This window comes from Heterocephalus glaber, unplaced genomic scaffold (genome assembly GCF_053883595.1).
Source record: "Heterocephalus glaber isolate CG9 unplaced genomic scaffold, H.glaber_assembly_v1.0 deba00000474, whole genome shotgun sequence".
Classification (NCBI taxonomy): Eukaryota; Metazoa; Chordata; class Mammalia; order Rodentia; family Bathyergidae; genus Heterocephalus; species Heterocephalus glaber.
The window spans coordinates 1-27,481 of NW_028258146.1; the positions used below are offsets into that span (position 1 = coordinate 1).

The 27,481-nt window shown below is 48.2% G+C and overlaps 1 protein-coding gene and 3 non-coding genes across 17 annotated transcripts; all 4 read left to right on the plus strand.

The window, feature by feature from the left end:
- The first annotated feature begins 2,561 nt into the window (after positions 1-2,561).
- On the plus strand, positions 2,562-23,457 carry LOC101697767 (transient receptor potential cation channel subfamily V member 2-like). 14 transcript variants are annotated; one of them, XM_087204374.1, is made up of 18 exons: positions 2,563-2,890; positions 3,885-4,183; positions 6,639-6,812; positions 7,261-7,416; positions 7,982-8,077; positions 9,023-9,093; positions 9,614-9,779; positions 12,231-12,297; positions 12,398-12,726; positions 13,981-14,108; positions 14,874-14,953; positions 16,209-16,305; positions 16,987-19,823; positions 19,970-20,051; positions 21,729-21,862; positions 21,936-22,000; positions 22,483-22,543; positions 22,746-23,457. In XM_087204374.1, exons 1-13 carry the CDS (start codon positions 2,626-2,628, stop codon positions 17,120-17,122), a joined length of 2,064 nt encoding a protein of 687 aa, XP_087060500.1. In that variant the 5' UTR covers positions 2,563-2,625; the 3' UTR covers positions 17,123-19,823; positions 19,970-20,051; positions 21,729-21,862; positions 21,936-22,000; positions 22,483-22,543; positions 22,746-23,457. The 14 variants fall into 14 exon arrangements, with proteins under 14 accessions (XP_087060501.1, XP_087060500.1, XP_087060496.1 ...); XM_087204370.1 differs by having other exon boundaries at positions 22,888-23,457; XM_087204371.1 differs by having other exon boundaries at positions 16,987-19,730; positions 19,967-20,051; positions 22,888-23,457.
- LOC147829713 (small nucleolar RNA SNORD49) lies at positions 20,141-20,213 on the plus strand. The gene has a single exon (XR_015448602.1). It is a non-coding gene; the product is annotated as a small nucleolar RNA SNORD49 (small nucleolar RNA).
- LOC147829714 (small nucleolar RNA SNORD49) lies at positions 21,784-21,852 on the plus strand. Its single transcript, XR_015448600.1, has one exon. It is a non-coding gene; the product is annotated as a small nucleolar RNA SNORD49 (small nucleolar RNA).
- On the plus strand, positions 22,626-22,697 carry LOC147829715 (small nucleolar RNA SNORD65). Its single transcript, XR_015448598.1, has one exon. It is a non-coding gene; the product is annotated as a small nucleolar RNA SNORD65 (small nucleolar RNA).
- Positions 23,458-27,481: the final 4,024 nt, after the last annotated feature.

Below are 27,481 nucleotides of genomic sequence, written 5' to 3' on the forward strand. Positions count from 1 at the left end.
TTTAATAGACATGTAGTACACTTCACTGATCTCAGAGTATCTTTGCCCAAAATCTCATTCAGGATTGTTTGTACTAATGAGAAAAATAACATATGCAACCCTAGCAGATTTGAATAGCAAGGAAATGGATAAAACTGAGGGTGAAACCTGCCCCTGTCTGCTGTTAATGTTTGGGGATACAACTTTTCAGAATTTCTTAGTACATTAATATATGTTTTATACAAATGGTATGTGGTTGACATAAATGAATGTGACATGATGGTTACACAAATTAGTATATTACATAAATTAGTAATGTACTTCCCTTTAGCATCTTATTTTTTTTGTTTGTTTATTTTTGAGACAGGTCTTCCTATGTAGTTCACAGTGGCCTTTGACTCACTGTGGAGCCCAGGCTGGCCTCGAATTTGAGGCAATCCTCCTGCCTCAGCCTTCAGAGTGCAGGAATCGCAGGCATGTGCCACCTTGTCCGGCAACATCTCATACATCTTGTAGCACTTCTCATTTCAGTACAGTACAATTCTCTGACTTCAGAGTGAATTTTCCGTTGTGTGGATTTACCGTAAGAGTTAATCAATTCTTTCTCAATAGCCCTATACATTGTTTGTAGTCTTTGACCTCCACTTGCTGTGCCACACCTTCTGTGTGCTAAGCACTTTGTTTCCATTGTTCCCTTGGATCCTTCCAATAAACTTGGAATATTCCCAGGGTTTTTTTTTCTTTTTTTTTCTTTTTTTGGTACTGGGGATCAATCTTGGGACCTTGTGCTTGCGAGGCAGGCACCAGAACTACTGCGTTAAATCCTCAGCTCAAGTTTTTGTTTTTTGTTTTTAGACAGAGTTTCACTATGTAGCTAGCAGGCTGGCCTGGAACTCATGATGATACTCTTGCCTCAGCCTCCTGAGTGCTGGATTACAGTCACCACCACTCCTGGCTAATGTCATTTTTCAAAGAAGAAAACTGAGGTTAAGAGAGGCCAAGTAATAAAAGCTCTATGAATGTTAGATTTCCTGAATTTTGCAATTACACTGTAGAAATATGTAAGAGGATATTCTTGTTCACAGTAATTCCACTATGAAATAGTGAGAGGTAAAAAGGACATGTATACAAAAATGCATACACAAAAATGCAGCACAGCACCTGCCTTGCAAGTTTGATCCCTGGTACCAAAAAAAACCAAACACCAAACAAACAAACAAAAAACCCCAAACAAACAAAAATGCATATGGGTGAAAATTACAGCAAATATAGCAAATGGTAAAAATTGGATATTTAGGTAAATGACATACAAGAGTTCTTTGTATTATTATTTACTGGAGACCTCTGCAGTAGTTTCCAGTCTCTGGCCCAGTGTACAAAGGCAGGATTGAAGAAAGACTCAAAGACAGAATTAAAGAAAAAAATGGGAGCCATGACGGCCAGTGTTGAGCAACCTGCAAAGTCCCTGGCCAGTCCAAACCACTGCTATTTATTGATGACATCATGGTCAGATGGTGGTAAAGGGGCTATGTATGAGACGTGCAGTTGCTATGCACATGACACTGTTACAGGCAAGGCTTGTAAAGGAAAAGACAAAGCATTCTTGAATGAGGAACAGAAGAGACAAAATACAGGGCTGTAGTTAGCTAATAACCTTGGCATTCTAGTTAAGAAGGTTTTAATTGTGGAATGGAATTTGGGTTAGAGTTACTCTGACCTTGGCACGTAGGCTTCAGCCAGACTCCCTTCTCAAAACAATCCAATTGTGGGGTTAAGTCCTTAGAGCCTGCACTGCTTACAGCCTGCTTTGGGCATAATCAATAAGGCGGTCCCCCACAATTATTATTAGTCTTTCTATATGTTTGAAATTATCTACCTCATTTTTTGTTTTTTGGGGTTTTTGAGACAGGCTCTCACTATGTGGTTCAGGCTGGACTTAAACTCATTATGTACCCCAGGGTGGCCTCGAGTTTTCACTGATCCTCTTGACTCAGCATTTCTTTCTTTCTTTCTTTCTTTCTTGCTTCCTTCCTTCCATCCTTTCTTTCTGGTACTGGGGATCGAACTCAGCACCTTGAGCTTGCAAGGCAAGCCTGGCACCACTGAGCTAAATCCCCAGCCCTCTCAGCCTCCTCAGTGCTAGAATTACAGACATATGCCCAACTCAATCTCCCCAATTTTTAAAATATTTGGTCAACTATGTATACAGTATAATAAGAATTCTCTTTTAAAGTAAACTATATCTAAATTTGGATTGTTCTCCAGAGAGAGAAAGCGAGACACTGAGAGACTGTCTGAAAAAGGCAAGCCATTAAATGGAGGAGCCACTTATACACATTGCCTCAAATGTTCTTATACAATGAAGTTGCATGTGTGATGATTTATGTCTCAGAAAGTTGGTTTTTAGGAACTGTAGTTGTACCCGTTGGTATTTGAATAGTGTTGCCTAGAGCTTTCATACCTGGATGGTGGCTGTGGTCCCACCAGTTGCATGAAGCAGAAATCTTTTTTTGTACTCCCAAGGGGTACTGGGGCCTGGGCTTGCTGTACAAGCTGACGGGTAGCCCAGCTGCTCCAGGTCTGAGCACTGCAGTGTCCCTTCCCCTCCCTCTTCCCACAGAGGGCTCCACGGGCAAAACGTGCCTGATGAAGGCTGTGCTGAACCTTCAGAACGGGGTCAACACCTGCATCCTGCCACTGCTGCAGATCGACCGAGACTCTGGCAATCCCCAGCCACTGGTCAACGCCCAGTGTACAGATGAGTACTACCGAGGTCACAGCGCCCTGCACATTGCCATTGAGAAGAGGAGCCTGCAATGTGTGAAGCTTCTGGTGGAGAATGGGGCCAACGTGCATGCCCGGGCTTGTGGCCACTTCTTCCAGAAGAGGCAAGGAACTTGCTTCTATTTTGGTGAGTGAGTTCTTCTTGGACACACAGAGGTACAGGTAGGTAAGACTGTCTCAGTTACTTTCTCCTTGCTGAGACACAATACCTGACGCCCACAATTTAAAGGAGGAAAAGTTAATTTTGGCTCAGTCTGTAGAGGTTTCAGTCCATAGTTGGCATGGCAGAGGAGAAACAGCTCATGACATGGCAGTGGGAGCAGAGAGAGAGTGACGTGAAGGGAGGATGGAGAAGGGACAAAGCCAGGCCACACCCCCAGGGACCTGGCTCTTTCGACCAGATCCCACCTGCCAACAGCAAGTCAGCTATAAAAACCCCCTCAATCCAGTCACATTCCAAAAGCCCCACCTCTGAGCCCATGAGGCTTTTTGAGGAGATCTAGGTATAAACCATAATAAAAACCTTGTCCAAAGTCACATGGTTAATGTGTGGCAGGGTTGGCACTTAAAGCCAGGTTAGCTTGACCCTGCCACCCATCTTCTAACTACTAGGCTACCTAAAAAATCAATTTGTTTGACTGTGATTTTTTTTTTTTTTTCGGTAGCAGGGATTGAACTCGGGTCCTTGTGCTTGCGAGGCAGGCGGCGGAACCACTGAGCTAAATCCCCGGCAGAAAAAAATCAATTTGTCTTAACAGATGTTTCTGCCCTCCTTTGATCAAGAAGGCTTAGCATGACTGGGGGTTGGTGGAACTGACCTATGTGAATAGGGGGGCTGGGGTGCAGCTCAGTGGTAGAGCAGGTGCTTAGTGTAACGAACTGAAGGCCCTGGGTTGCATCGTTGGCAGTGGATAAAGAAAGGTATTCAGTCAGGTAGAGCTTGACTTCAGGGGCAATGTGGCTGAGTTCTGGCAAAGAACAAGAGGCAGGGACTGGTTTTGTACTCCCAGATGGTAAAGAGGCCTGAGTCCTTCACGGAGGCCTGGCTGTCAGGGATGCAGGCAGAGTAGGCAGATGGAAGCTGGGAAGCCCAAGGCCCAAGCTGCCCCCTTGGCCCATAGGCGAGCTGCCCCTCTCTCTGGCTGCATGCACCAAGCAGTGGGATGTGGTGAGCTACCTCCTGGAGAACCTGTACCAGCCCGCCAGCCTGCAGGCTGCTGACTCCTTGGGCAACACTGTTCTGCATGCCCTGGTGATGATCGCAGACAACTCTGAAGAGAACAGCAAACTGGTGATCCGCATGTACGATGCGGTCCTCAAGGCAGGAGCCCGCCTCTGCCCCACTGTGCAGCTTGAGAACATTCAAAACCTGCAGGGTCTCACGCCCTTGAAGCTGGCTGCCAAGGAGGGCAAAATTGAGGTGAGCCACCGTTCCCCTTCCCTTCCTCACCTCTCCAGACAGCAGTAAGCCTCAGCTCAAAACTTCCACAGACTCTGGGAGGAGGGCAGGTGGCTGGTCCCTCCATTTTTTGAGGTAACACTCGTACTAGCAAGAAAATTTTCAATTTGCGTCTCTGTGTCAGCTTTCTGTTGATGTGACATCATACTCCTGCATACTCTTTTTTTGGTATAAATTTTATTTTGTTCTATCTTTTCTTTGAGGGATTTGCTTTTATTTTGTTTTGTTTTTTGTGGTACCAGGGATCGAACTCAGGACCTTGTGGTTGAGAGGCAGGCACCGGCACCACTGGGCTAAATCATCTGTCCCTGCATACTCTTGCATATTCCTGTAATCCTAGCCATTGGGCCCAAAAATCAACTTAAAAAGAGAGGAGGAAAGATTTATTTTGGCTCTTGGTTTCAGGGGTTTCAGGCCATGGTCACTGCACACTGTGGCTTTGGGCTTGTGGTGAGTCAGAATATCATGGCAGAAAGTTCATGGTGGAGTGGCACGTGCCTGAAATCTCAGCACTGTAATGTCGGGTTGAAGCAGGAGGACCATTGCAAGTTGGAGGCCAGCCTGGGCTACATAGTGAGTTCAAGGCCACCCTGAATGACATAGTGAGACCCTTTCTCCAAAAAATGAAAAAAAGAGAAAAGAAATAAGAAAAAGGAAGAAAGTTCATGGTGGAGTAAAGGGCTTATTTCATGGTTACTGGGAATTACAGAGGGAGAGACAGGCAGAGATAAGAGTCCCAGTATCTTCTCAAGGGCATGTCCTAGTTACCAAAGTGTTTGTACTACATCCCAGTAGCATGATATTGGTGACTAACCCTTTAACAGTGAGATGTTATGGAACATTTAAGATCTAACATCATAACAACTCTAACAAACATGTGCTTATTTATAAGGTATATATATTGTATTATTAAACACAAGGACTATTTTTAAAGTCATTTGGGTTTCTTCATTAGGAGACACTTTTTGTGTGTGTGTGTGTTTGTTTTTCCAGACAGGAACTTGCTATGTAGTTTAAACTGGCTTGAACTCACTATGTAGCCCAGGCTGGCCTCAAACTTGTGGTTATCATCCTACTTCATCCTCCCAAGTGCTGGAATTACAGGCATCCACCGCCCAGCCCAGCAAGGCAGTATTTTTCATATCCATAAAAAGGCATACTTGGTTATGAGATTTGCTATTAGTTTTTGTTCATATTGATTGGTAACTGTTCTTCATAATGGACTTAATGTTTTGCCTGTTTTGCAAATTTTTCTCCAAGTTCGGTGGTTGTTTGGTTTTGAATCTTGTTATTTTTTTGTCATAAAAAATTAAAATTTTTACGTATGCAGCTGCGCATGTGCCTGTAGTCCCACCTGCCAGGCAACTTGGGGTGGAATGGTCATTGGAGCCCATGAGTTTGAGACCAACCTGAATAACATAGCAAGATCTTCTCAAAAAACAAACAAAACACAACAAATTTATGTGTCCAAGTACAATTATCTTTTTTTTAAAGGTCCCTTGGTTTTGCTCTGTTTTAATTCCTTGTATAAGATTTTTAAAAAGTAAAGCAGGAGTAGGGGCCGGGGATTTAGCTCAGTGGTTTCGCCACCTGCTGCACAAGTGCAAGGACCTGAGTTTGATCCCCAGTACCAAAAAAACAAAACAAAACAAAAAACCCAAAAGTAAAGCAGGAGGAGAAATGTGTGTTCAAATATGTGTTCAAATATGTGTTCAAATATGTGTTCATAGCAAGAGTCTCTCAAAAAAAAAAAAAGATGTAAAAAAAAGAGATTTTACACAGGCTATAGGTGTAGCTCAGTGGTTGAGCACTTGCTTAGCATGTGAGAGATCCTTGGTTTGATCTTGCCATATATACATTATATATTATGTATGGAACTGTATTATATATTATTTACATATTGTTATATAATTTTATGTAATGTAATTATATATAATATATATCCATATCTATATTTTTCTCCAGACTCTTCTCCAGAGAGGTTGTTTTTTTTTTTCTTTTATTACCAGGGATCGAACTCGGTTCCTTGTGCTTTCGAGGCAAGCAGTGGAACCACTGAGCTAAATCCCCGGTTCCAGAGAGGTTCATTTTAATGTGTAAAAACTTCAATTTACGTGGAAGTTTTTTGGTAGAAAGAGTGGTGTAAATTTGTAATCCTAGCTACTTGGGAGGTTGAGGCAGGAGGATCACCTATGTGGGAGGGTGGGCCAAAGATTCTGCCCTGTGTGTGTGACTGAGCATGTGTGGATGGATGTGTGAATTGAGACTTACAAGGACCCCTATATGGGGCTCAGCACACACGTGCTGCAGCTCTGCAGATGGGTAGCTCTGCAGGGTGCTGGCTGTTTCCCAGGCTTGGCCCAGCATCAGGGCTGGGAGAGGGCCCAGCCAGTAAACTCATGTGGTCACCCTGCAGATTTTCAAGCACATCCTGCAGCGGGAGTTCTCAGGGCCATGCCAGGCCCTTTCCCGAAAGTTTACCGAGTGGTGTTATGGACCTGTCCGGGTATCACTATATGACCTGGCCTCTGTGGACAGCTGGGAGGAGAACTCAGTGCTGGAGATCATCGCCTTTCACTGCAAGAGCCCAGTGAGTCCAAGAGAGCACAGCCATGCCCAGAGGGTCTAGCGGAGCTCCTGGCAAGGTCCACAAGTCATGGCCACTTGCTGGAACACATCTGCTCTGTCCCATTAGGGGTGTGGCTGCATGTCCCTGACCCTGGCCATCAGACCCATATTTAAGATTCTACACTTTGGACCATGCAACATAGGGCTCATGCCACATTCCTGTGGCAATCACTGGGTTCTCTCTGTTGACCATCCTCTGCTGTGGGATGGAGGGGGAGGCCCTTGTAATCTATATAGCTGGGATATGAAGAGCTGGGGTGGAGGCAGGTGAGGAGGGACCATTTGAGGGTCATTTCCCCTTTATTTCCCTTCAACCTTGCACGGAGCCTAGCATGAAGTAGGTGCTCTATCCATACCTGCTGTCTTTATGCTGTCAATGTGTATATTGAAGGCTCTCCTCTTTCCCCCAGCACCGACATCGAATGGTAGTTTTGGAGCCACTGAACAAACTGCTGCAGGCGAAATGGGATCAGTTTATCTCCAAGTTCTTCTTCAACTTCCTGTGTTATCTGATCTACATGCTCATTTTCACTGCTGTTACCTACCACCAGCCAGCCCTGGACCAGGCAAGGGCAGGGAGAGAAGTCACTAGGGAAACCTGGTTGAAGTAACACTGGAGGGAGCTTGGACAGGGACCACCATCCCCATCCTACAAAGGCAGCCTGAGTGAAGCATCCAGGGTGGGAGTATCAATTATAGAAGCCAGTCCCCTAGTAGTAATGACAGTTGTCATAGTAAATATTTACTGAGTGCTCACCATACATGATTGATATGTGTTAACTCATGAATGCTCACAATAACCCTCTGGAATAACAAACTATTGTCATCCTCAGTTATACTTGAGAGAAGGGAGGCACCTCTAGAGAGGTTAAGTAACTTACCCAAGGTCACACACCCTGTAAGTGGTGGAGTCAGGATCTGAACCCAGACAGTCTGGCTCCAAAGCGTATGTTTTTAATTGCTACACAATGTGCCTCTCAAGGCACTTGAGTCCAGGGGTTCTTCCCCAGAGACCATGTTCCCTCTGGTGCTCCATAGTGTAGGCTCAGAATGGCCCCTGAGCTATGCTGTGAGCTGATGGGGAGAGGACTTCCGGCACCAGGACTTATCTGAGTCTGTATGTGTCCTCAGCAGGCCTTCTCATGGCTGGATTCATCACCCGGAATGTGGCTTCTGCTGGGCCACATCTTCATCCTTCTTGGGGGGATCTACCTCCTCCTTGTCCAGGTGAGAGCTTCTCTCCTTTCCCTACCTCATGTGGCTCTATTTGACTAAGGGGCAAACCTAAAATTCTGCTACAGGGCAATGAGTTTAGAAACAATCCCTTCATTGATGGGGGAAGGGACTCCCATACCCAGTTCCACCCAGACCAGCCTGCAGGCAATGGAGGGCCACAGGTTCTAGCCATGCCTTCTGTGGGGCTCTGATACTGTCCCTTCTGTGCCTTTTGGAATACCCATAGGGTAGCAGATGACTTCTCTGACTCCTTGCCAGTTTAGTCTCTGCTTCCCTGAAGATCAAGCCGGGAAGCCTCTTGCCCTGAATCCCTCAGCTGACCTTCATCACTTGGGGAGCACAGAAGGCTGATGGCAGGTGGGACTCAGCCCAACTCTTGCAGCAGAGCATTCCCAGGTAGAAAAGTCGCAAGATTGCAAGAGTCAGGCTGCACACCAAAATGTTGGGACCTTCTTAGAGTTGGCAGAATTAGGTACCACACTCAGGTTGTCTGGAGTACAGAGTGCTCCCCAGGAGGCAATGGAGAGGAGGAGGAAAGGAGCACTCTTCTGCACATGCAGTATGTGGGCCCTTCATCTGATTCCATGGGGGCCAGGAGGCCCCTGGCACTGTCTGAGTGCCTGTGTGAGGCTGTTCTCCCCCTCCTCAGAACTGGGGATGGTGCTCAGGGCCTCTTGCACGCTCAGCGCAGCCTCAGCTCACGTGTTCCTTTTCAAAAGAGGATTCGTGGACATCTCAGTTATTAAAAGGATTCATGAGATCCCTAAAGTCAAAGCTGCTGTGTTAACTCCAAAATGGTGCTCACCAGGCCCTGATGCAGGCAGGCCAGCAGGCAGGGAGCATGTGGGTGAGCAGGGGTCCTGGCAATCCCGAGGGACAGCTGGCTTCTTGTGCCTGAAGAACAAATTTCACACCTTCTGTTCTCCTTTTCCACAGCTGTGGTGCTTCTGGCGGCGCCGCCTGTTCATCTGGATCTCATTCATGGACAGCTACTTTGAAATCCTCTTGTATGTGTGCTGTCACTCCTACTGCACGCTGTCTGTGAGGCCTGGGGGAGGTGGGTATGGAAGAGGGCACCAGGCTGGATTTAGAGGCAATCATGCTGGGGCAGCCCAGGGAGTTCCAGAGGGTCGGGACCTGAGCACAGGCCAGACGTGGGAGTCCTGGCTACTGTCCAGCTGGGAGTCCTTCCCACTCCTGTCCTTGTGGATCATGCTTGTGATGGTTAACCTTACTAAGCCCTCATGGCACACCTGTGGTGCCTTGACACTTTCCGTGTAGTGTCTCACTTAGTCCTTGAAAGCACTCTCAGTCAGTGTCAATTATTATGCCTATTTGATAGGAGAGGGAACCGAGGCCCACAAAGGCTAAGTTGTCCAGCCCTGATTTGGTTCAGTCCCAAAGGAAGAATATTTCAAAACACCAGACTACGTTGGGAGCCGCAGTTATGGTCTGGGCTGGCCAGTAGGAATCGGGGGATATTGCCAAGTGTGGCCTGGGAGCTGACTGGAACCCTGCCCCCTACAGCCTGGCCCAGGCCCTGCTCACAGTGCTATCCCAGGTCTTGCGTTTCTCGTCCATTGAGTGGTACCTGCCCCTGCTTGTGTCCTCACTGGTGCTGGGCTGGCTGAACCTGCTTTACTACACACGAGGCTTCCAGTACACGGGCATCTACAGTGTCATGATCCAGAAGGTGAGCGATGGGGCAGGGGTGGACACCACAGCCCAGAGGGACTCCCTTTGGCCTCAAGAAACAGCAGTCTTCCTCCACAGCGAACCTGGGCAGAGGAGGGCATGAGCCTGCCCACCTGAGTGTCATTCACCCAGATGTTCGCCCAATGTTCGTGCAAGTACTTTATGGGCACTCACGGACACACAGACACACGCACATGAGTGTTTGGACACAATCACACCAGAGCACGTGCACCCTTCTTCACAAAGAAGTAGAGGATACGCTCATATGTATGTCTGTGCCCTGGGACAGGAGGGCATGTGCATCCATCCATTTATTCCATAAATGTTTAAGGAGCGCCCACTATAGTCTAGGTGTTGTTGTAAGTGTTGGTAGTAACAACAGTGAGCAAAAGAGACAAGTCCTGCTGAGGCTGACGGTTCAGCGGGGGAAAACACTAAGAAAACACCTGACAACACTGCCAACTTCTAAACTGTATAAAGGAACATCATAGGACAATATGATGGAAGACAAATGAGGTGGAGGGTGCTTTAGAGAGCTGATGTCTAAGTGGAGATCTGATAGAATGATTGAGCCACAGTAGAGTCAAGGTCAAGGAAGACGCATCCTCCACAGAGGGAATAACAAAGGTGAAGACAGTGAGTCAGGACAAGCTGAGTGCATGAGACAGAGCCAAGAGGCCAGGTAGATGGGGAGAGTGAGGCAGAGTGGAGAGGAAGTTTGCAGGCAGGTTGGGGTCAGCAGCTTTGTCCATTGGGAGAAGTCAAGAGCCTAGACCAAGGGAGGCTAAGTTAGGAGGATGCCACGAGTTTGAGGCAGCCTGGTCTCCATCAGGAGTTCAAAGCTAGACTGAACTACATAATGAGACTGTATCTCAAATAAAAAAAGGGCTAATATAAAAATTTACTGATCATGGTGGTGCTTACCTGTTATCCTGGCACTCTTTTTTTTTTTTTTTTTGGTAGTGGGGATTGAACTCAGGATTTGGCACTTTTGAGGCAGGCGGCGGCACTACTGAGCTAAATCTCTGGCTCCAATCCTGGCACTCTCAAGGCTGAGGCAGGAGGATCACTGAGAGTATGAGCCCAGGCTGGGCTGCATAGTGAGTTCACGGCCAGCCTGAACTACAAAGGGAGACCCTGCCTCACAAAAACAAAGAAACAAAAAAAATTTACCACTTTGCTGGGGATTTAGCTCAGTGGTGATGCGCCTGCCTGGCAAGTGCAAAGTCCTGAGTTCGATTTCTAATACTGGCAGAAAAAAAATGTACCATTTTAAGTGAATGGTTAATGGTGTTAAATACATTCCCATTGTTATGCAGCCATCATCATCATCATCATCATCTCTCTCCAGAACTGTTTCATCTTAATAAACAAACTTGATGCCCATTAAAGAACACATTTTTTCCTTCTCTCAGCCTGGCAATCACCCTTTACTTTCTGTCTGTATGATTTACTGGTTCTAGAAACTTCATGTAAGTGGAATTACATAGTATTTGTCCAGTGAGTGCCTTATTTCACTTACCACAATGTCTTCAAGGTTCATCCATGTTGCTGCATGTGACAGTTTTACTTCCTTTTACCGTTGAATGGGATCTTACGATATGATACACATTTTGTGTACCCATTTACCGGTGGATGGACACTTGTTTGTTCCCTAACTTGGCTATTGTGAATAGTATAGTACTGTTATGAATACGGTGTACAAATATCTGTTTGAGTCTTTATTTTCTGTTTTTCTTTTTGAGATAAGGTCTTGCTTTGTAGTTCAGGCTGACCTTGAACTCACTATATAGTCTAGGCTGGCCTTGAATTAGCAGTGATCCACTTGCCTCAGCCTTCTGAGTGCTGGAATTACAGGTGTGTGCCACTAGGGCTGGCCTGAGTCTCTGTTTTCAATGCCCTCTATCAATTTAAAATGTTTATTTCATGGACATTTTGACTTTCAGTAAGTGCCAGAAGTGACACAGTACCACATCTCATTAAAAAGGTGGATAGGGTGGGGGATTTAGCTAAGTGGTTCGGCTGCCTGCCCAGCAAGTGCAAGGACCCAAGCTCGATCCCTCCCCCCAAAAAAGGTGGATGAGGAACCACTGTATTATTTTTACAAGTCTGGCTTTCTGTTGGATATAGTGGAAGCAGTAGCATTCACTGTATATTTTTTTTTCACACCTTACAAAGACGCTCATGAAAGAGGATTTCCAGAATTATTTCAGGAAGTGGTAAGAACAATGGGATAAGTGTGTTCAAATGAAGGGGGATTAATGGCAGTGTGATATTTAATGTAACAATTAAAAAAAAATTTAAACACTCATTCTATATACCTTCTATACATGTGTGCATGTGCACGACTGTGTGGCTATACATTGGGAACTGTGTTCAGTACTGGGTCTGGGGAGTCATGTGTGGTGGCCCAGCCACCCAGACCAGCTCATGTGCTTGTGTCTTCCAGGTTATCCTGTGGGACCTGCTCCGCTTCCTGCTGGTCTACTTAGTCTTCCTTTTTGGCTTCGCTATTGGTAAAGACCCTCTGGCCTCTCCTTATCCCCTCCCTGCCATGTACACGCTCAAGGTTGCCTGTTGGTCTCCCCATCTTGAGGAGCCCCTCTGTCCTTCCAGCCCTGGTGAGCCTGAGCCGGGAGTCCCGGGGCCCCAAAGTCCCTGCAAGCGTCAATGCCACAGAGGTTGCTCAGGCTGGGATAGGACAGGAGGACGAGGTGGCCCCGTACAGGACCATCCTAGATGCCTCATTGGAGCTCTTCAAATTCACCATCGGCATGGGCGAGCTGGCCTTCCAGGACCAGCTGCGCTTCCGCGGGGTGGTGTTGTTGCTGCTGCTGGCCTACGTTATGCTCACCTACGTCCTGCTGCTCAACATGCTTATCGCCCTCATGAGTGAGACAGTCAACAGTGTTGCCACCGACAGCTGGAGCATTTGGAAGCTACAGGTGCCAGAGCAAGGCTTCCCTCCCCTCCTCTACCCTCCTCTGTGTTCTCGGTCTGCTGAGGCATTCTCAGGACTCTACTGAGCTCAGCACACCCCAGGTCTCGGGGCTGGGCCCCGTGTCAGGTAAACTCAGCTCAGGAGAACCCCTCAGACTCCTCAATCTATTCCTTCTTTCATAGGGAGGTTGTGAAAATTGGATGTGCTCCTGGGTGTAATCTGCCTACACAGTGACTATCACATAACAGGTGTGCACTGTGTTAGTTATTTTTATCATTAGCATCACTAATGTCAAGTATTTCTTCTTCTCCTTCTTCTGTTTTTTTCTTTCCTTTTTTTGATGGTACTGGGGATTGAACCCAGGGAGTGCTGAGCTGCATCTCAGGTCTTTTTGCTTTTCATTTTGAGACAGGGTCTCACTACATTGCCATAGCTGGCCTTGAACTTGCAATCCTCCTGCCTCAGCCCCTGGAGAAGCTAGGATTACAGGCACCTGTCACCGTGCTTGGCATCACGTTTCTTGAGTGCCTTTTGTGGTTCATCCAGCAACAGTGTTTGGGGCTGCACAAGATAAAGCCTGTCTGTGTCCTCAAGAAGCGCCAAGTCTATCCTCATATTTAACATAGGTCCCATTTGGTGAGGAAGGTAGTCAGGGTGTAAAATCATAGGGCTGGCCCAGCCTGGGGCACCTGGGACACTGATCTGACACCCACCTACAGTGCATGCAATAGCTTGGTCTTGCCCAAAGAAGGATCAGGTGGTTCCTGGGCAGTTGGAGCAGGGGCTGGACTCTGCGGCCAACTCCTTGGTGCCTACAGCCATCCTCTTGTCTTCTTTGAGCCTTGGTTCCCTCATCTGGAAACAGTGTGCTTCCTGTGACTTGTCTGTCTGCGAGTGGCAGGCATATGTGCAGGGTAGAGCCGACGGAGTTCTATACCAGATAGTATGGAATGTGGGGGCCTGAAATGCTGTAAGAGCAAGTCACTGTCCAGCTTCTGTTGCACGCTGACTTGCCAACAACCACTTGAGTTGTAATATCCTAGGTCTACAAAGAGGGAAACTGGAATTTGGAGAGAGTTAGGGCCCCATACCACACAGATAATCAGATGTTGGTGCGGGACTTGAATCCACATCCTTAGCTGACTTTGGATTACACTGTGGACTACTGTTGGGTATTTTCTTGTTGCCCTTGCCCCATGTGCCTCTTCCTTCAGGCAGGGTCCTGGGCTGCTCTGTCTGATGCATCCTTTATCCTCAGAAAGCCATCTGTGTCTTGGAGATGGAAAATGGCTACTGGTGGTGCAGGAGGAAGAAGCAACGGTCAGGGGTTCTCCTGACAGTGGGCACTAGGCCAGACGGAAGGCCTGACGAGCGCTGGTGCTTCAGGTGAGCGAGAGGGCAGGAGAGGGCAGGGGCCTTGCTGACTCAGGAATCCCTGCAGCCTGTCCACAGTGCAGGCCAGCTTTGGTCTCCAGAAAGCTAGGGGATGGCTGCCTGGAGCCAGGTCTGTGGGAGAGGCAAGGTTGAGGAGTGCCAGGGAAATCCACCCAGGCAAGTGAGGGTAGGGATGCTGATTTGCACAGCCCATGGCCGAACTGCCTGTGGGTCTGGCCATCTGCCCATCTGAGTGGCTTGAAGTGAAGGCTCCTCCCTGGTGATCTCTGCCTCCTCCTAGTGGCCTGGCCCTGGATGCACTCCCACTGCCAATTCTCCCAGCCTGATTTTAAAGGTATAACCCCTTCCATGGTCAGGAAAAGCTGGGTGCTAGGAGAGGGATCCTGGTGAGAAACACAGCCAGCAGCAGTGTTATGGGGATGCAGTCGAGCAGGGAGAGAGAATGAGGGTTCTGTGCATGATGAACAGGCACTAAAGGTCCCCCATACCCAGAGCACCAGGGTGGGTCTGATCTCAATCCTTCTCTGGTTGCTCTGGGCAACCCAGGCTACTGTGAAGAGCCCAGAGGCAAGGGGTTCCCGGTAGGAGGCCCAGTGCCCACAGGGCAGGGCAGAGAAATCCCATCTCCCCCGTCCCTGTGTCCACTAGAGCATCTGCATTGTTCACTGACTTGGGAAGAGGCCTGGTCTCTCTCTGGGGCAAGGTAGGCTGGGCTGCTGGCTTCCCAGGGCTTCAGAGCTGCTTCCTTATCCACAGGGTGGAGGAAGTAAACTGGGCTGCATGGGAGCAGATGCTGCCCACAGTGTGTGAGGACCCCACAGGGGAAGGCATTCCTGGTGAGTAGCTGCTGGGTGTCTGCTGGGTCACATGGTCTTGGTCAGTCTGGGGGAGGAGGAGGCCTCTCTTCTGGCCTCTTCATCTCAGTTTCTCCTGTCTGGGCTGAAGTCAACCAACCCAAATGGCCTACTCAGGACCCACCCACTGTCTGATTTGGGCTGAGCCTGGGGACCCAGCAGAGGAGCAAGTTAGGAAAGGCTTCTTACCTGGCCCTCAAACAGGTGGCCGCTCTTTGGGCCCTGAGGGCACTGCCTTATAGGCCAGCCTGGTTGATCCTAAGCTTTCCCCATCACACCAGGCCACAGCCCCTTCACATCCTGCAGAAGCCCCTTCTTATTGGCTCTCCTCCTCTCTGTGTCTTGTGTCTTCTCCATTTTAGCACAGGATGCCCTTCCTGTTCCCAACCAGTGGCCTCCATCAAGACCTACTGCTTCCTTCCACCTCCTGTACCTATTCCAAGGATTAGGCCCCTCTCTGCAGCCTATCCCCTCACCCTTTTTTTTCTTTTTGAGACAGGGTCTCACTCTGCAGTTTAGTCTGGTCTTGAACTCACTATATAGCCCAGGCTGGTCTTGAACTTGCAGCGCTCCTCCTGCCTCAGGCTCCAGAGTGATGGCATCACAGGCGTGTGCCAAAACTCCTGGCAGCCTACACTTTATTTCTGAAACCTCAAGAGCTCTCACTTTGTGTTCCATTGGCTGTCTTCCTCTCCATTCTCCTACTATTTCCTCAGGAATGTCACCTGCTTGTGCCTGTGTCCCCTAAATTTCCCAGCCCAAAAGGGCCTCTTGAGTGGCCTGTGAGCCTTGTGGGAAAGAGGCTCCACTGGCCCACTCCTGCTCACAGCCTGTTGGTTTCCCAGCCCTGGACCCCGCACAATGAAAAGGTCCCTTTGTACCTGCTTTGTATCTCCCTCCCTTCACTTCAACTTCAATACCAAGGCTCTGAAAGTCACCTTGTCCTTCATCCTGCCCAAGGCATTCCATGCCTCAACCCCACACTTCGCTGCCTGCTGTCCATGCCTGGGCTGCCCTCCCAGGTAACCTGTAGTAACCCCACCCCCTGCACTTAATTGGGAGGGCTGGAGGCTCTCTGTAGACCCCTCCATTGGCTTTCTCACCTGGTGTTGTATAGCCTGGATTTAGGAGGCAGCAGCCACTCACCCCTGTGCCACTGACTTTCATTTCTTTTGCTTTTCAATGCAGGGTGCTTGCACCCTGACCTTCAGGTTTTCTTTGCTTTTTTGTTTTTGAGGCAAGGTCTTCTATGTAGTCCAGGCTGGCCTCCAACTTGCAACAATCCTCCTGCTTCAGCCTCCCAAGTGCTGGGATGACAGGTGTGTGCCACCGTGGTGAGCATTTTTTTGTTGTTGTTTGTTTCAGACAGGGTTTTTTGTTATATAGTTCAGGCTGGCCTTGAACTCACTATATAGTCCAGGCTGGCCTCCAATTCCTGGCAATCCTCCTGCCTCAGCCTCCCCAGTGCTGGGATTACAGGCATGTGACACCATGCCAGGCTTTTTTGTGGTGGAGATAGGGTCCATTCTGTAGGTTAGGCTGCCCTTGAAGTCACTATGGAACCAAAGTAGGCCTCAAACTCACAAGGATCCTCTTGCCTCAGCTTCTGGAGGGCTAGAATCACAGGCATGTGCCACCATACACAGCTCCCCCTGACCTTCAGACAAATCTTTCTGCTTTAGGCTTATCCCACTCCATTTCTACTAGTGTAGACAAAAGCTCTTCAAGGCCCAGAGCTCCTGCTGCCTGGAGTTCCACACTCTCAGTACCGAGATAAAGGCCCATGTGCTGTCCTACACCTTCTCTACCTCAGTCCACATGGCTGTAGTGCTTATTTTTCTGCTTCCCTTGGCTCTTGTCTCTGCTGGCATTGCCTGCTCCTCCCTCTGGATGTCCAAGTCTGCCACTTTCCCTACAGGATAGGTCCTTTATCACCTCTGCATTCTCTGAGCATCTAACCCTTGTCTACTGCTTTTCAGCATTCTCAGATTTTCTGTTTCCCATCCCATTTACAGGCACCATGAAGAATCCTGGACTGACCACTCAACCCGAGGAAGAGCCTTTCTCACAGGAAGCCCACCTGCCCCTCCAGGTGCTCCAGTCCCACTGATGGTCAGACACAGCAGGAATCTTTCCAGCCACACCTGCTAGTTCTGAGGCGCTTGTATTTTGGTGGAAATATAAATATTTGTTTCACAACTAATTCTTTTGGAAATTTTATTTCAGCAAACACTATTCGTCGAGACCCATGGTCTAGTAACATCTGTATTCTGTATGTGTACATATCTGGGTTATGGGACTAGGCTATTCTCAATTTCATGTGGACACAAAAACCTCCAGGTAGGGCCAGCGATTTAGCTCAGCACTGCCGTGCCTGTTTCAGAAGTGCAAGGTCCTGAGTTCATTCCCTGGTACGAAAAACCAAAACAAAACCTCCAGCTGCTGTTCCCCAGTCCCAGGAGTATCCTCATCTGGGGGCAGGCTGCTGCCTGAGGTGCTGTGCCTGCTCTCATGGCAGACTTGGCAGTAAACATGGGCAAACACAGCCACTTCTCCTGTTTCTTTTTCTACCATCATATATCAGGTAAATTTACTTCCAAGCTGGGCAGCTACCTGAGGCAGGAGGATTTAAGTCTGAGAACAGCTTGGGCAATTTAGCAAGACTTTACCTCAAAATCAAATGAAGCCATATGATGTTATTATTGTGTATATCTAAACTGTACCAATAAAATTAATTAATTAGAAAAGAAAAACAAAACCAAAAAACTCACAAAGGGGAAGGAAGAAGAGAGGAACAGAGCAGAAAACAGCATGCCCCAAGATGTCTGGTATTCTAGTTTCCTTTGAGGACTTTGGTTTAATGCAGGCTCTGGATTTTTGCACCCCCCCCCCAAGGGTTTTATACTGAATTCCTCACTCGTCCATGCTATTCTCTGTAGGAGAGTCAGAGGGGTCTTCCTAAGACACAAGACAAATACAACACTCACGTGTTCTGAAGGCTTGAGACGTTCCCCAGAAATCTTAGGTAATTCTCAACCCTTTAGTCTTCCCCTATATCCCTGCTGCCTGTAGGGGGGGAATTTGGTGAAAGGTCCTTAGAACTTTGACCATCCATTCCCTGCTACTCGTTCTGGTCCTGGGGTTTGAAAGGAGGCCTTGCGTATGTTACGCAAGTGCTCTATCACTGAGTCACTTCTCCAGTCCTCATCAAATTCATCATGCAAGCTGAGAGTCCTCGTGTTTGACACTTTGACTTGGCTCATTCTAGAAGAGCCATTAAAACCCCTCTTCTCTTGGGCTAGGGATTTAGCTCAGTGGTTCAACCACCTGCCTCACAAGCTAAGGACACGAGTTCAATCCCCGGTACCAAAAAACCCCTCTTCTCTCTGAGATTAATCATTTTATATCTACTGTTTTATTTTTGGAACGACATATAACTGTGGAACATAATTAAGTTTTGTCTTCAAAATCTTGGTCCTTGAATTTTTCTACGTAACATGAATTTCATACAAAAAATTCAAAAAATTATAACTTCCAGCATAAGTGGGTTAGCTCAAAGTTTGCTCTTTTCAGTTCTCTGAAATCAAAATGAATTGCTCTCCCTTGGTGTAAGATTTGCGTACAAAATGTGCACCCAGGGATTTCTTTTCTTTTTTCTTCCTCCCTCCTCTCTCTCTTTCTCTTCTCTTTTTTTTGGTGATGGAGATGAAACCTAGAGCCTCGGATGTCCTAGGCAAGCTCAAACTCTACACCAGTGAGGCCTCCCCCAGTACTGCCCTAGGACTGAACACCGGGACTCCCCATTTGGCTACATTCCTCAACCCTTGTTTAGTTTCTGACACAGTCTCCCTGAATTGCTTGATCTGGGTTCGATCTTTTGATTCTCCTGCCTCAGTCTCCTAGAATACCGGTGTTACAGGTGTGGACCACCACGTCAGGCTAGGATTAAGTATTTTAAAAAATAATAGGAGAAACCCGAACATGTTCACGTACCGAAAGGAAACAATTAGCAGAGGGAGAGTTTTCAATTTCAAATAAGATTCAACTGCAAATAAGAAAAGGCTTTTTGCGTGGCCCTCAAAACAGGTGGCATTTCTTGGGGCCTGAGGGCAATGCCTATAAGCCAGCCTCATGGATCCTGAGCTTTTCCACATTACGCCGGCTCCTTCACATCCTGCAGAAGCCATTTCTTATGCCTCTCTTCATCTCTGTGCGCTGTCTTCTCCATTTTAGCACAGGATGCCCTTCCTGCCCCTACCCAGCTGTCTTCATGAAGACCTACTCCTTCCTCCCACCTCATATACCTCGTCCAAGGATTAGCGCTCTATGCAGCCTACCCTTTCTGAATTTACAGCGATCCTCCCGCCTCGCTTCCAGAGTGCTGAGATACACGCGTATCCCACCACGCCAGGCAGCCTACCCTTTCTGAACCCTTCAAGAGGTCCCACCTTGTCTTCCATTGCCTCTTTCTCTCCTTTCTCCTTCAGTTTCCTGCCAAACGTCACCTGCTTGCGCCTGAGGGCCTTAAATTTGCTGTGCGCTTCATTACCCAGAATCCTAAGGGGCGTAGAAGAGACCACCAGCTCAGTAGGACGGGGGTAGTTTTCGGGCGGTGCGGCGTCTGTATCGTTAAATGGGGCGGAAGTTCCCGTGAGCCCTTGCCAGTCCCACCCTATCTTATGTGAACTATGGGATATTCTGATTCCTTAAGGTCTCTGGTTAAGAGAGGGACGACCTTTTCCCTACAGTGGCCATGGAGGTAGCGTATTAACGTCTGCCCCTACAGGCTGGCGGCAAGGGCAGATAAAGAGCTTCCACGTTTTTGTGTTCTACAGAGTTGATTTTGGACAAAGTTAGCTGAAATGTCGACGCGGGGCGGGGCGGGGCGGGCGCTGTGGTCCGGTGTTGGAGATTTTCGTATCGCCACGTTTTGGAGAATGCAAACGTGGCAAGGGCCACGTTGATCTGAGTTTCATGGACTGAACTTTTTTCCAGCAGGGCCACCGCCGCAGGTTTTTGGCGTTTGCGGAATTCATCCTGTTTCCGGATCCTCCTTGAGTCCACAAACCTGAAAAGTTGGGTAGGTTCAATCTGCTTGCCTGTATCTGGGAATAACCCAAGGGCGCTACACGTAGATGGATTGTAATGCGACTACGAGGGAGACGTGACTGTTCTGATGATAACTAGTAATAGGAAGTGCCGTCAGAAGCGGTAACTGACGATATTTATACTTGACATGACTGCTGTCAGGTAAAAGGGCCGAAGACCAAGACCAGGCCACAACAAGCCTTTATTAGGGGAATAGATCTGCCGGGCTGTCTCTGAACAAAGGAGAGACAAAACCAGTATAGCCGGGGCATGGAGAGCCTTTTATAGAGACTGGGGTGGGGTTTGTAGGGGCAGAGGTGGGGTTGAGTGAGGTAGTGACTAGGGAATGGAGGAGTCCACGTCACTACGTGGTAGGAGGTGAGCGAGTATTAGGTTACTTTCTAGGCGGGAACAGGGGCATACTGGGAAGAAGGGTTTATTCTTTGGTGGGAGCAACCATTTTGGCATGATGTCACACAGGGGAGGGGGCAAGGCACCATAGGAAGAGGGCAGCTACTGTACATAATAGCTGCTGAGGTGGTGGGAGACCTATCAACTGCAGTTGCTAGAATTTATACGGATTAGTTGAATGTTACTGCCAGACACTACTCTTGAGTCTTTGTTCTTAATCCATGTTTCATATGGCGGACTCACTGCAGAATATTGAAGAGCTGCATCCCAACGTTGGCTGTGTTTAGTATGTCACTTTTGGGGATGGAGGTGTAGCTTAGTGTTAAGGGTGGTAGCACACTCAAAGCCTTGTGTTCGATTTGCAGCACTTGTCAAAAAGAAATATGTGAGGGTCGAGGATTTAGCTCAGTGGCGGCGGGCCTGCCTCACAAGCGCAAGGTCCTGAGTTTGATCCCCAGTACCGGAAAGAAAAAAAATGTGATTTGGTTGTAATTTAGTTACCTGAGACATAATGAAGTTGGTGTTTTAGTTGTAAATTAAACATAGCATGTTCCTGTCATGCCTGACCTGAGTGGGACCCTCTTAGCAAACATGCAGCCCACATCAAATAACAGAAAGGTTCTAAACAGGGCCGTGCTGCCCTAAGTATGCAGAACAGATGGCCTTAAAATTTAGGACAGAATATACAATCTTCCTGGTGCCAAAGATTATATGCACACCTGCACTGACAGTCCTTGGAAATTTGACCCCAAGCATTCCATCCCAGATTCCTCAGGATTATAATCCCATATCCCCAAACCCTGTAAAAACTTTGCTTCTTGTCTGGCCAGCTGTTGATATTCAGAATTTCAGCAGTGTCTATCCAGACAGAAATGAATCCAGCCTTTTTGCTCCCACAAGACTGTCTCATGGTCTCTTGTTGGTAACATTGTCTTTGCAGTGATGTGGAAACTGAAATAGGAACTAATAAGATGGCTGCTTAAGCTACAGTTACACAACTGCATTAAAAATTAGGCCTTTTTTGCCCAGATGTAGTTCAGTGGTACAGGGTGTGTTTTGCAAGAGGCCCTGGGCTCAATACCTACTACAGCAAAGGTACATATATGTATTTGTGTACACATATATTATCCATATATGAACTAAGTGATTTGCAAAAACAAGTATAAGTGGTATCTGGTGGCTTTTTGCGGTACTGAGGAGCGAACCCTCCCAAGGTCTTTGCACTGAGCTACATCTTCTGCTTTTAATTTGGTTTCAGACACTGTCCATGTCTCCAGTTGGAAGAGTACTGGAGAAGGATGAGGTCTTTTGACTGCTCTGATGATATCTAATAGGAAGTGCCGTCAGAAGCGATAACTGACGATAACTACTCCTGGCTGACTGCAGTCAAAAGTGTGTACCAGTTGCTGTTGTTGCCCAGGGTTAAGTTGATCTGAACTGTGACAAAGTTTCTATATTCACTCAGGTTGCAAATTGGCAGAGGAAACCAGCAGCTTAGTATTGCAGCCTGGAGCATTGGCCTTGGAACAGGTAAGCTTTGGTCTCTGGCGAGATTGGTGGTTGAGAATGCCTAGCTATTTGGTCAGATATTGGCAGTTCCGTTTGATTAACAGTACGTGGAAGTGCAGCCCTTGACCTTTATTGACAGGATCCTGGAGGAACTGGCTAGTTCATAGGGGCAGTGGAACTAAGAATGTGTACTAGAAAGTGGTTCCCATTCTATTGGGTGTCTAATCTTGAGCAAATTATCTTTTCTGCTCTGAGGTAGTTTCCTCATTTATGAGAGGTAACAATACTAGGTTTGTGACTTTTAAAATGCACTACTAAGTACAGATCGTAACACTCAGGAAGTTATTTAGGATTTGTAGATTTAGTAATTTACAAAAATGCCCCTTGTGTAAAGTTATAAGGGCCAGTGTTAATAGGATGGACTTAACAAAGCTAGTGGCCTTGGAGTCTCTCATTCCTTTCCTGTTCTGTAGCCTTATGTTGCTGTGCCTTTGTTTCCCCAGGTTTGGGGAGCAGTGCTGGAGTGCAGTTTTAGAGCTGGCAGCAGCAGCAGCCCAGGAGGAGGTAAGCCTTGATCTGCACAGTGATTCATATTGGAATGACTAAGCAGCTAGTTGTAAAAATTGATTTTGAAGAAAAGGATATCAAGTGATGAAATCACCCAAAAAAGCTGGAATTACCGGCAGATTGGTAGTGGTGAGCATATGGTTTTCTGATGGTATCTTTTATGTTTTGTTTTGTTGGGTTTGGTTTTTTTTGGTACCAGGGATCGAACTCGAGTCCTTGCACTGCACAGCAGGCGGCGAAACCACTGAGCTAAATCCCCGGCCCCTCTGATGATATCTTTTATGTTTTGAATGACTGTTGGTGAGAGCAGAAAATGAGATTGAAATTTAGTGTCTTCGCAGGCTAAGGACTCAAAGCTGCCATTCATTCAGTTTGAGAACCTAAATGACTTCAACATTTGGTACAGAAGAAACAAGTTGGGCATGGTGGCACACGATGCAATCTCAGCAAAAGTGGAAATCCCAGAAGAAACAAGCTTACCTCCAGCATCAGAGGCCTTCTCAGCAGAACTGATGTATCTGGCAACTTTTTGTAGGACAGGCACATTTAGTGTCATGCACTAACCTGAACAACAAACAGGAGCAGCTTCTATGTCTTTGGATAAATTTATGTTTATAAGTGTTGTTATTAAATAGTATTGTAATAACGGATGGTCTTTGGTATTGATTCTTAGAAATATGTATTTGGAGAAAAAGTTAAATTTGACTGCTGTGAGTGTTAGCATTCAAGTTTGTAAACTTCTGATCAGTCTGGTCATTTTAACTGTAGACCTCAGGGGCAAAAATTCAGAAGCATTTCAGGCATCCATCCTTGATAATAGTCCCTGCTGCCTTTGTCCCTTGAAGCGTGTGATGAATGAGTTGGCTGTACACGATATTTAGCCAGAACCATTAAAGGACATGTCCAGCCTCCATCTTGTTGTCTTCCTAATGGGAAATATTGTGGGGGCTACGGGCCAGTTCTTGATAGTATTACTGCACTCTGTTTTCCTCCATATTCTGTTGCCCATGAGGTTTTGGTTAACCCAGTACTAAATCTGGTTTAAGAATGGTTCCCAGTTGTGCTGGACTAGGGATTATATCTAGAAGGGCTTTAAAGAAGTTGGTAGGGCTTTTTCATCAGGAGGATTGGGTTAAGAATTGGTGTAGGAGTGCTGGGGATTTAATTCAGTGGTTCTGCCGCCTGCCTCGCAAGTGCAGTGTCCCAAGTTCCAAAAAGTAAGTTGTTGTAGGGGGAAAGGCTTTGCTGAGTTGGGCACCAAGGGCACCTCCAGTGAGGCTGCTTGCTGGGGTCCTTCAGGGTGGCAGTAAGATCACGCAGCAGGGCCTGGGTCAGCCTGTTGCCATTGAGGGCTAGTGTGGTGAGGCGGGGCAGGGTGCTGAGAGCCGGTAGGAGCTGCAGGACCATGTCGTCCGTGAGGCCTGTGAAGCCCAACTCCACGCTGTCCACCTGCTCCCCACAGCGCTGCAGGTAGCTGGTCACTCGCTCAAGGTCACGGGAAGTCTGGGATGCCTGAGAGGTCCACGGTGTTGTCTGGAGGGTTCCCAGTCAGTACAGCCTTGAGGCTGAAGAGGAGATGGGACAAGGACAAGCAGGGTTCAGGAAAGTGAGGCAGGCAGCTACCACCATGGGGCCAACCACTGCTCAGCTGAGTGACTCTGGGGATCCTTTTCCTAAGTGTACAGGGATAGGAGAACAGGACAGCGAACACCTTTCAGCCTGGGTGGATCGGGTGGTCAGGGCCTGAGGGCCAAAGCCGACAGACCTGTGAGACTACCAGGGAAGGCTCCAATGTTTCTTCGTGAGTCCTGTGTTTGCCTGCATCTTACGTCCTTTGCTTCAACTCTGACCTCTACTTAATATCCTCAAAAAAGGAGCTAATGGTGTGGTACAGTTCAGTAGAATAATAAATGCAAAATGTTTAGAGGAGTGCTTTCTATAGGTGAGAGATGGAGAAATAAATACAGGCTGAGCTTCTGCTTTCACTACCCTTGGGTGGCAGCTGAGCTGACCCCAGCAGTGGGACAAAAATCTGAGGCCTTTCCTGGAGCCTGTCTTCCCCACAGATGGGGGATCCTCAGTGCCTGCAAGGGAGGGTGCAGGGGTGGGTTTCGGAGCCTGGTGGGAGCCACTGCCTCCTGGAGGCTCAGCGCTCTCCACCCACTTCCACTCACTGCCATCTGCTGCTCCTGGCTCCTCTCTCTTCCTGTTCCTTTCTCTGGGGTCAGTGGCCCTGCCAGCAGCCCTTCGTTGGCACTGAGGCCCAGGGGCACTACTCATTCTTCACAATTTCAAGCATCCAGGCAAGCCCTGAGTCCAGCGTCCTCGGCAGGAGCGGGAGTAGAGGAGCCTACAGCCTGACCAAGTGCATACCTTAGAACCAGCAGTTCAAGGGGCACAGACTTCCAGAAGAACCAGGTAAGGCTCTATGTGTGGGGTCTCCTGAAGCTGGGAGGCTGTTCATAGTTTGCTGTGTTGCTTCTGACTGGGGTCCAGCCCCAGGAAGTTTAAGGTAAAGCTCTCAAGGCAGGAGATTTAACAGTTTGGAGCACTGCCTGGCATTTGTTCAGCATGACTTAATGTTGGTTTCTATCAGTGTCATTACCAAAGCAGAGGCGTCGCACAAGGGAAATCGTGTGGTGTGGTTAACAGCTTGCACTTAGGAGTCACAGACCTTAGTTTGAGTCTAGCTCCAACCCTGGAGCTGACTCAAGAAAAAGTGTGGGCTATCAGAGGAGCTTGGTAGGAGTTCCAGCAGTGACAGTGTAGGTGCCAAGGCTGAAGCTGGAAAGAGCTTGGCATGTTCTTGAACCAGTAGTTAGGGCAGTTCGCCTGGGTGAGGGAGTGAGGGAGTGAGGGAGTGAGAGGTGAGACCAGAGAGGGAAGAAGGCGTGGTCACATAGCATCCTACTTGGATTTCATTCAAGTGTGATGAGAAGCCCCCTGTAGGGAATGAGGAAGCCTCCCTCACATGGCTCGTGAATGAAGAATGCACCGGACATGCACATGTGTGTGCTGGGGACAGAACAAGAGGCCAGCTGGGCTCCTACTCTGAGCTTTTCAACCCTGAACACTAGGTCCCAAGGCCTCCCTTCCTCTGTCCCTTTTTGGGCCCCTGGCCTGGGCCAGCTCTGTCTGCCTGGGAAGGCTTCCTCAGGGTCCATCTTCTCACATTCTTCCCTCCTCCAAAAGAAAACAGCTCTAGAGCTCATTCTGCACCATGAAGGAAGGGGATATCCTTTCCTGCCTGATCTTCCAGGACCTATAAGGATGACTTAGTAGTAGCACCAAGGCCTTGCCAATGAGTCTTAGAAGGCCTGCCACTCTGCCCCTCGGTCCCTGCAAAGAAGGCGGGGTGCTTCCTCCCCCCCGGGAAGCCTGCCTTCCAGGGTCCCCTCCACTTGCTTCCTATAGGGGTTGCAAAACCTGAGAGGGTTCTCACTGCAGCATGGGCCAGGGATGTGGGTAGGGTCTGGGACACCCTGGGAGGACACTGCAGAGACCTGGGGGTTCCACTGGGGCGCTCACGTTACACGTGGAATTCAAAACATATTCTCTCCTCACCACAATGTGCTCTTGGCTGCTTGTCCCACCCTTAAATTCTTGCTGATCTCACTTTGTTCAGGCAGCTGGCCCAGACCCCTCCTTAGACTCCAGGCCTTCCCTTCACCCCTGCCCTGGGAGGGGTCCAGTTAGTGGGGAGGGGGGCTGGGCAGGCTCCCCTAGGGACTGTCACTCACCAGGCCTGTGGCTTCCTCTTCACCAGCCCGCGGTGCCGCCTCCACTGGGAGTGGGGGCTGAGGTGGTAGGTCAGTTGCCGGCACAGCTTCTCCATGGCGCCCAGAGCATCACCCTCCTGCAGAGCAACCACAGGCCCCAGTGTCTGAGTCATCGGGAGCAACTGGAGGCGCACAGTCCCCTAGGCCTCGCTGCCCCTCTCCCTGAAGATGCGCAGCAGCAGGGGTGAGCAGGTGTGCTGCGGTGCTGGCCCAGCGTGGGCGCCCTTGGCAGAGCAATAGGTACAGACTAGCCTGCAGGAGGGCCTTAAGCTTTGTGAACTAGTTGCCACCACTGAAAAGTTGAGATTTGAAAGTCTAGCTTCTAGGGATCTGGAAATAGGTGGCTGGAGCTGAATGCCTGCTATCCTCTTGGGCAGGATTCACCCTGCTCCTGCCACTCCCCACTGTCCAGGCCATTCTGCGGACTCACTTTGTCAACTGATATTTACTGAGCACTTGCTGGGTGCTAGGTGCTAGGCGCTGGTTCTGGGAAGCTGGACTGCAGCCTTGAACAAATGTCAGTGGTCTTGTATTCAACACGGTGAAGAGGAAAATGAAATATGTTTTACCTATGTTTCTCTCCAAAGTGAGAAAATAAAAGAATGAGAGGACCAACTCTTTCCCGGCCCAGTTCATTAGCTATATTACCCGTTTGGCCCATCAGCATTTGACTTGGAGAGCCTGAGTATTATGGGCTGAACTGTGGCCTCACAAAAAAAAAAAAAAGGGCTGTATGTGTGTGCTGTGGAGACTGAACCTAGGACCTGGTGCATATCACACAAATGCTGTACCACTGAGCTCTCAGCCCTCAGTCCTGTCCAAAACTTACATGCTGACTTTTTTTTGTACCGGGGATCAAACTCGGGACCTTGCGCTTTCCAGGCAGGCTGGGGAACTACTGAGCTAAATCCCTGGCTTTTTTTTTTTTTTGAGACAGAGTCTCATGCTGTAATTAAGGCTTGTCTTGCACTTATGTAGCCCAGGCTGGCCTCAAATTCACAGGGATCCTCCTGTTTGAACCTCTTGAGCGCTGGGATTATAGGCATGCGCCACCATGCCTGGCTATACATTGACTTCTTAACCCCCAATATGTCAGGATGTGATTGATTACATTCGGACATAGGGTCTTTAAAGAGGTAATGTGAGTAATCCAAGA

What these genes read in the sequence shown, in the direction of transcription:
- LOC101697767 (XM_087204366.1), top strand. Translation starts at nt 2,626, where the DNA reads ATGAAGGCTGTGCTGAACCTTCAGAACGGGGTCAACACCTGCATCCTG. An exon ending in CCAAGGAGGGCAAAATTGAG is followed by an intron (nt 4,184 to 6,638) that starts GTGAGCCACCGT and finishes GTCACCCTGCAG; the next exon opens with ATTTTCAAGCACATCCTGCA. An exon ending in AGCTACTTTGAAATCCTCTT is followed by an intron (nt 9,094 to 9,613) that starts GTATGTGTGCTG and finishes TGCCCCCTACAG; the next exon opens with CCTGGCCCAGGCCCTGCTCA.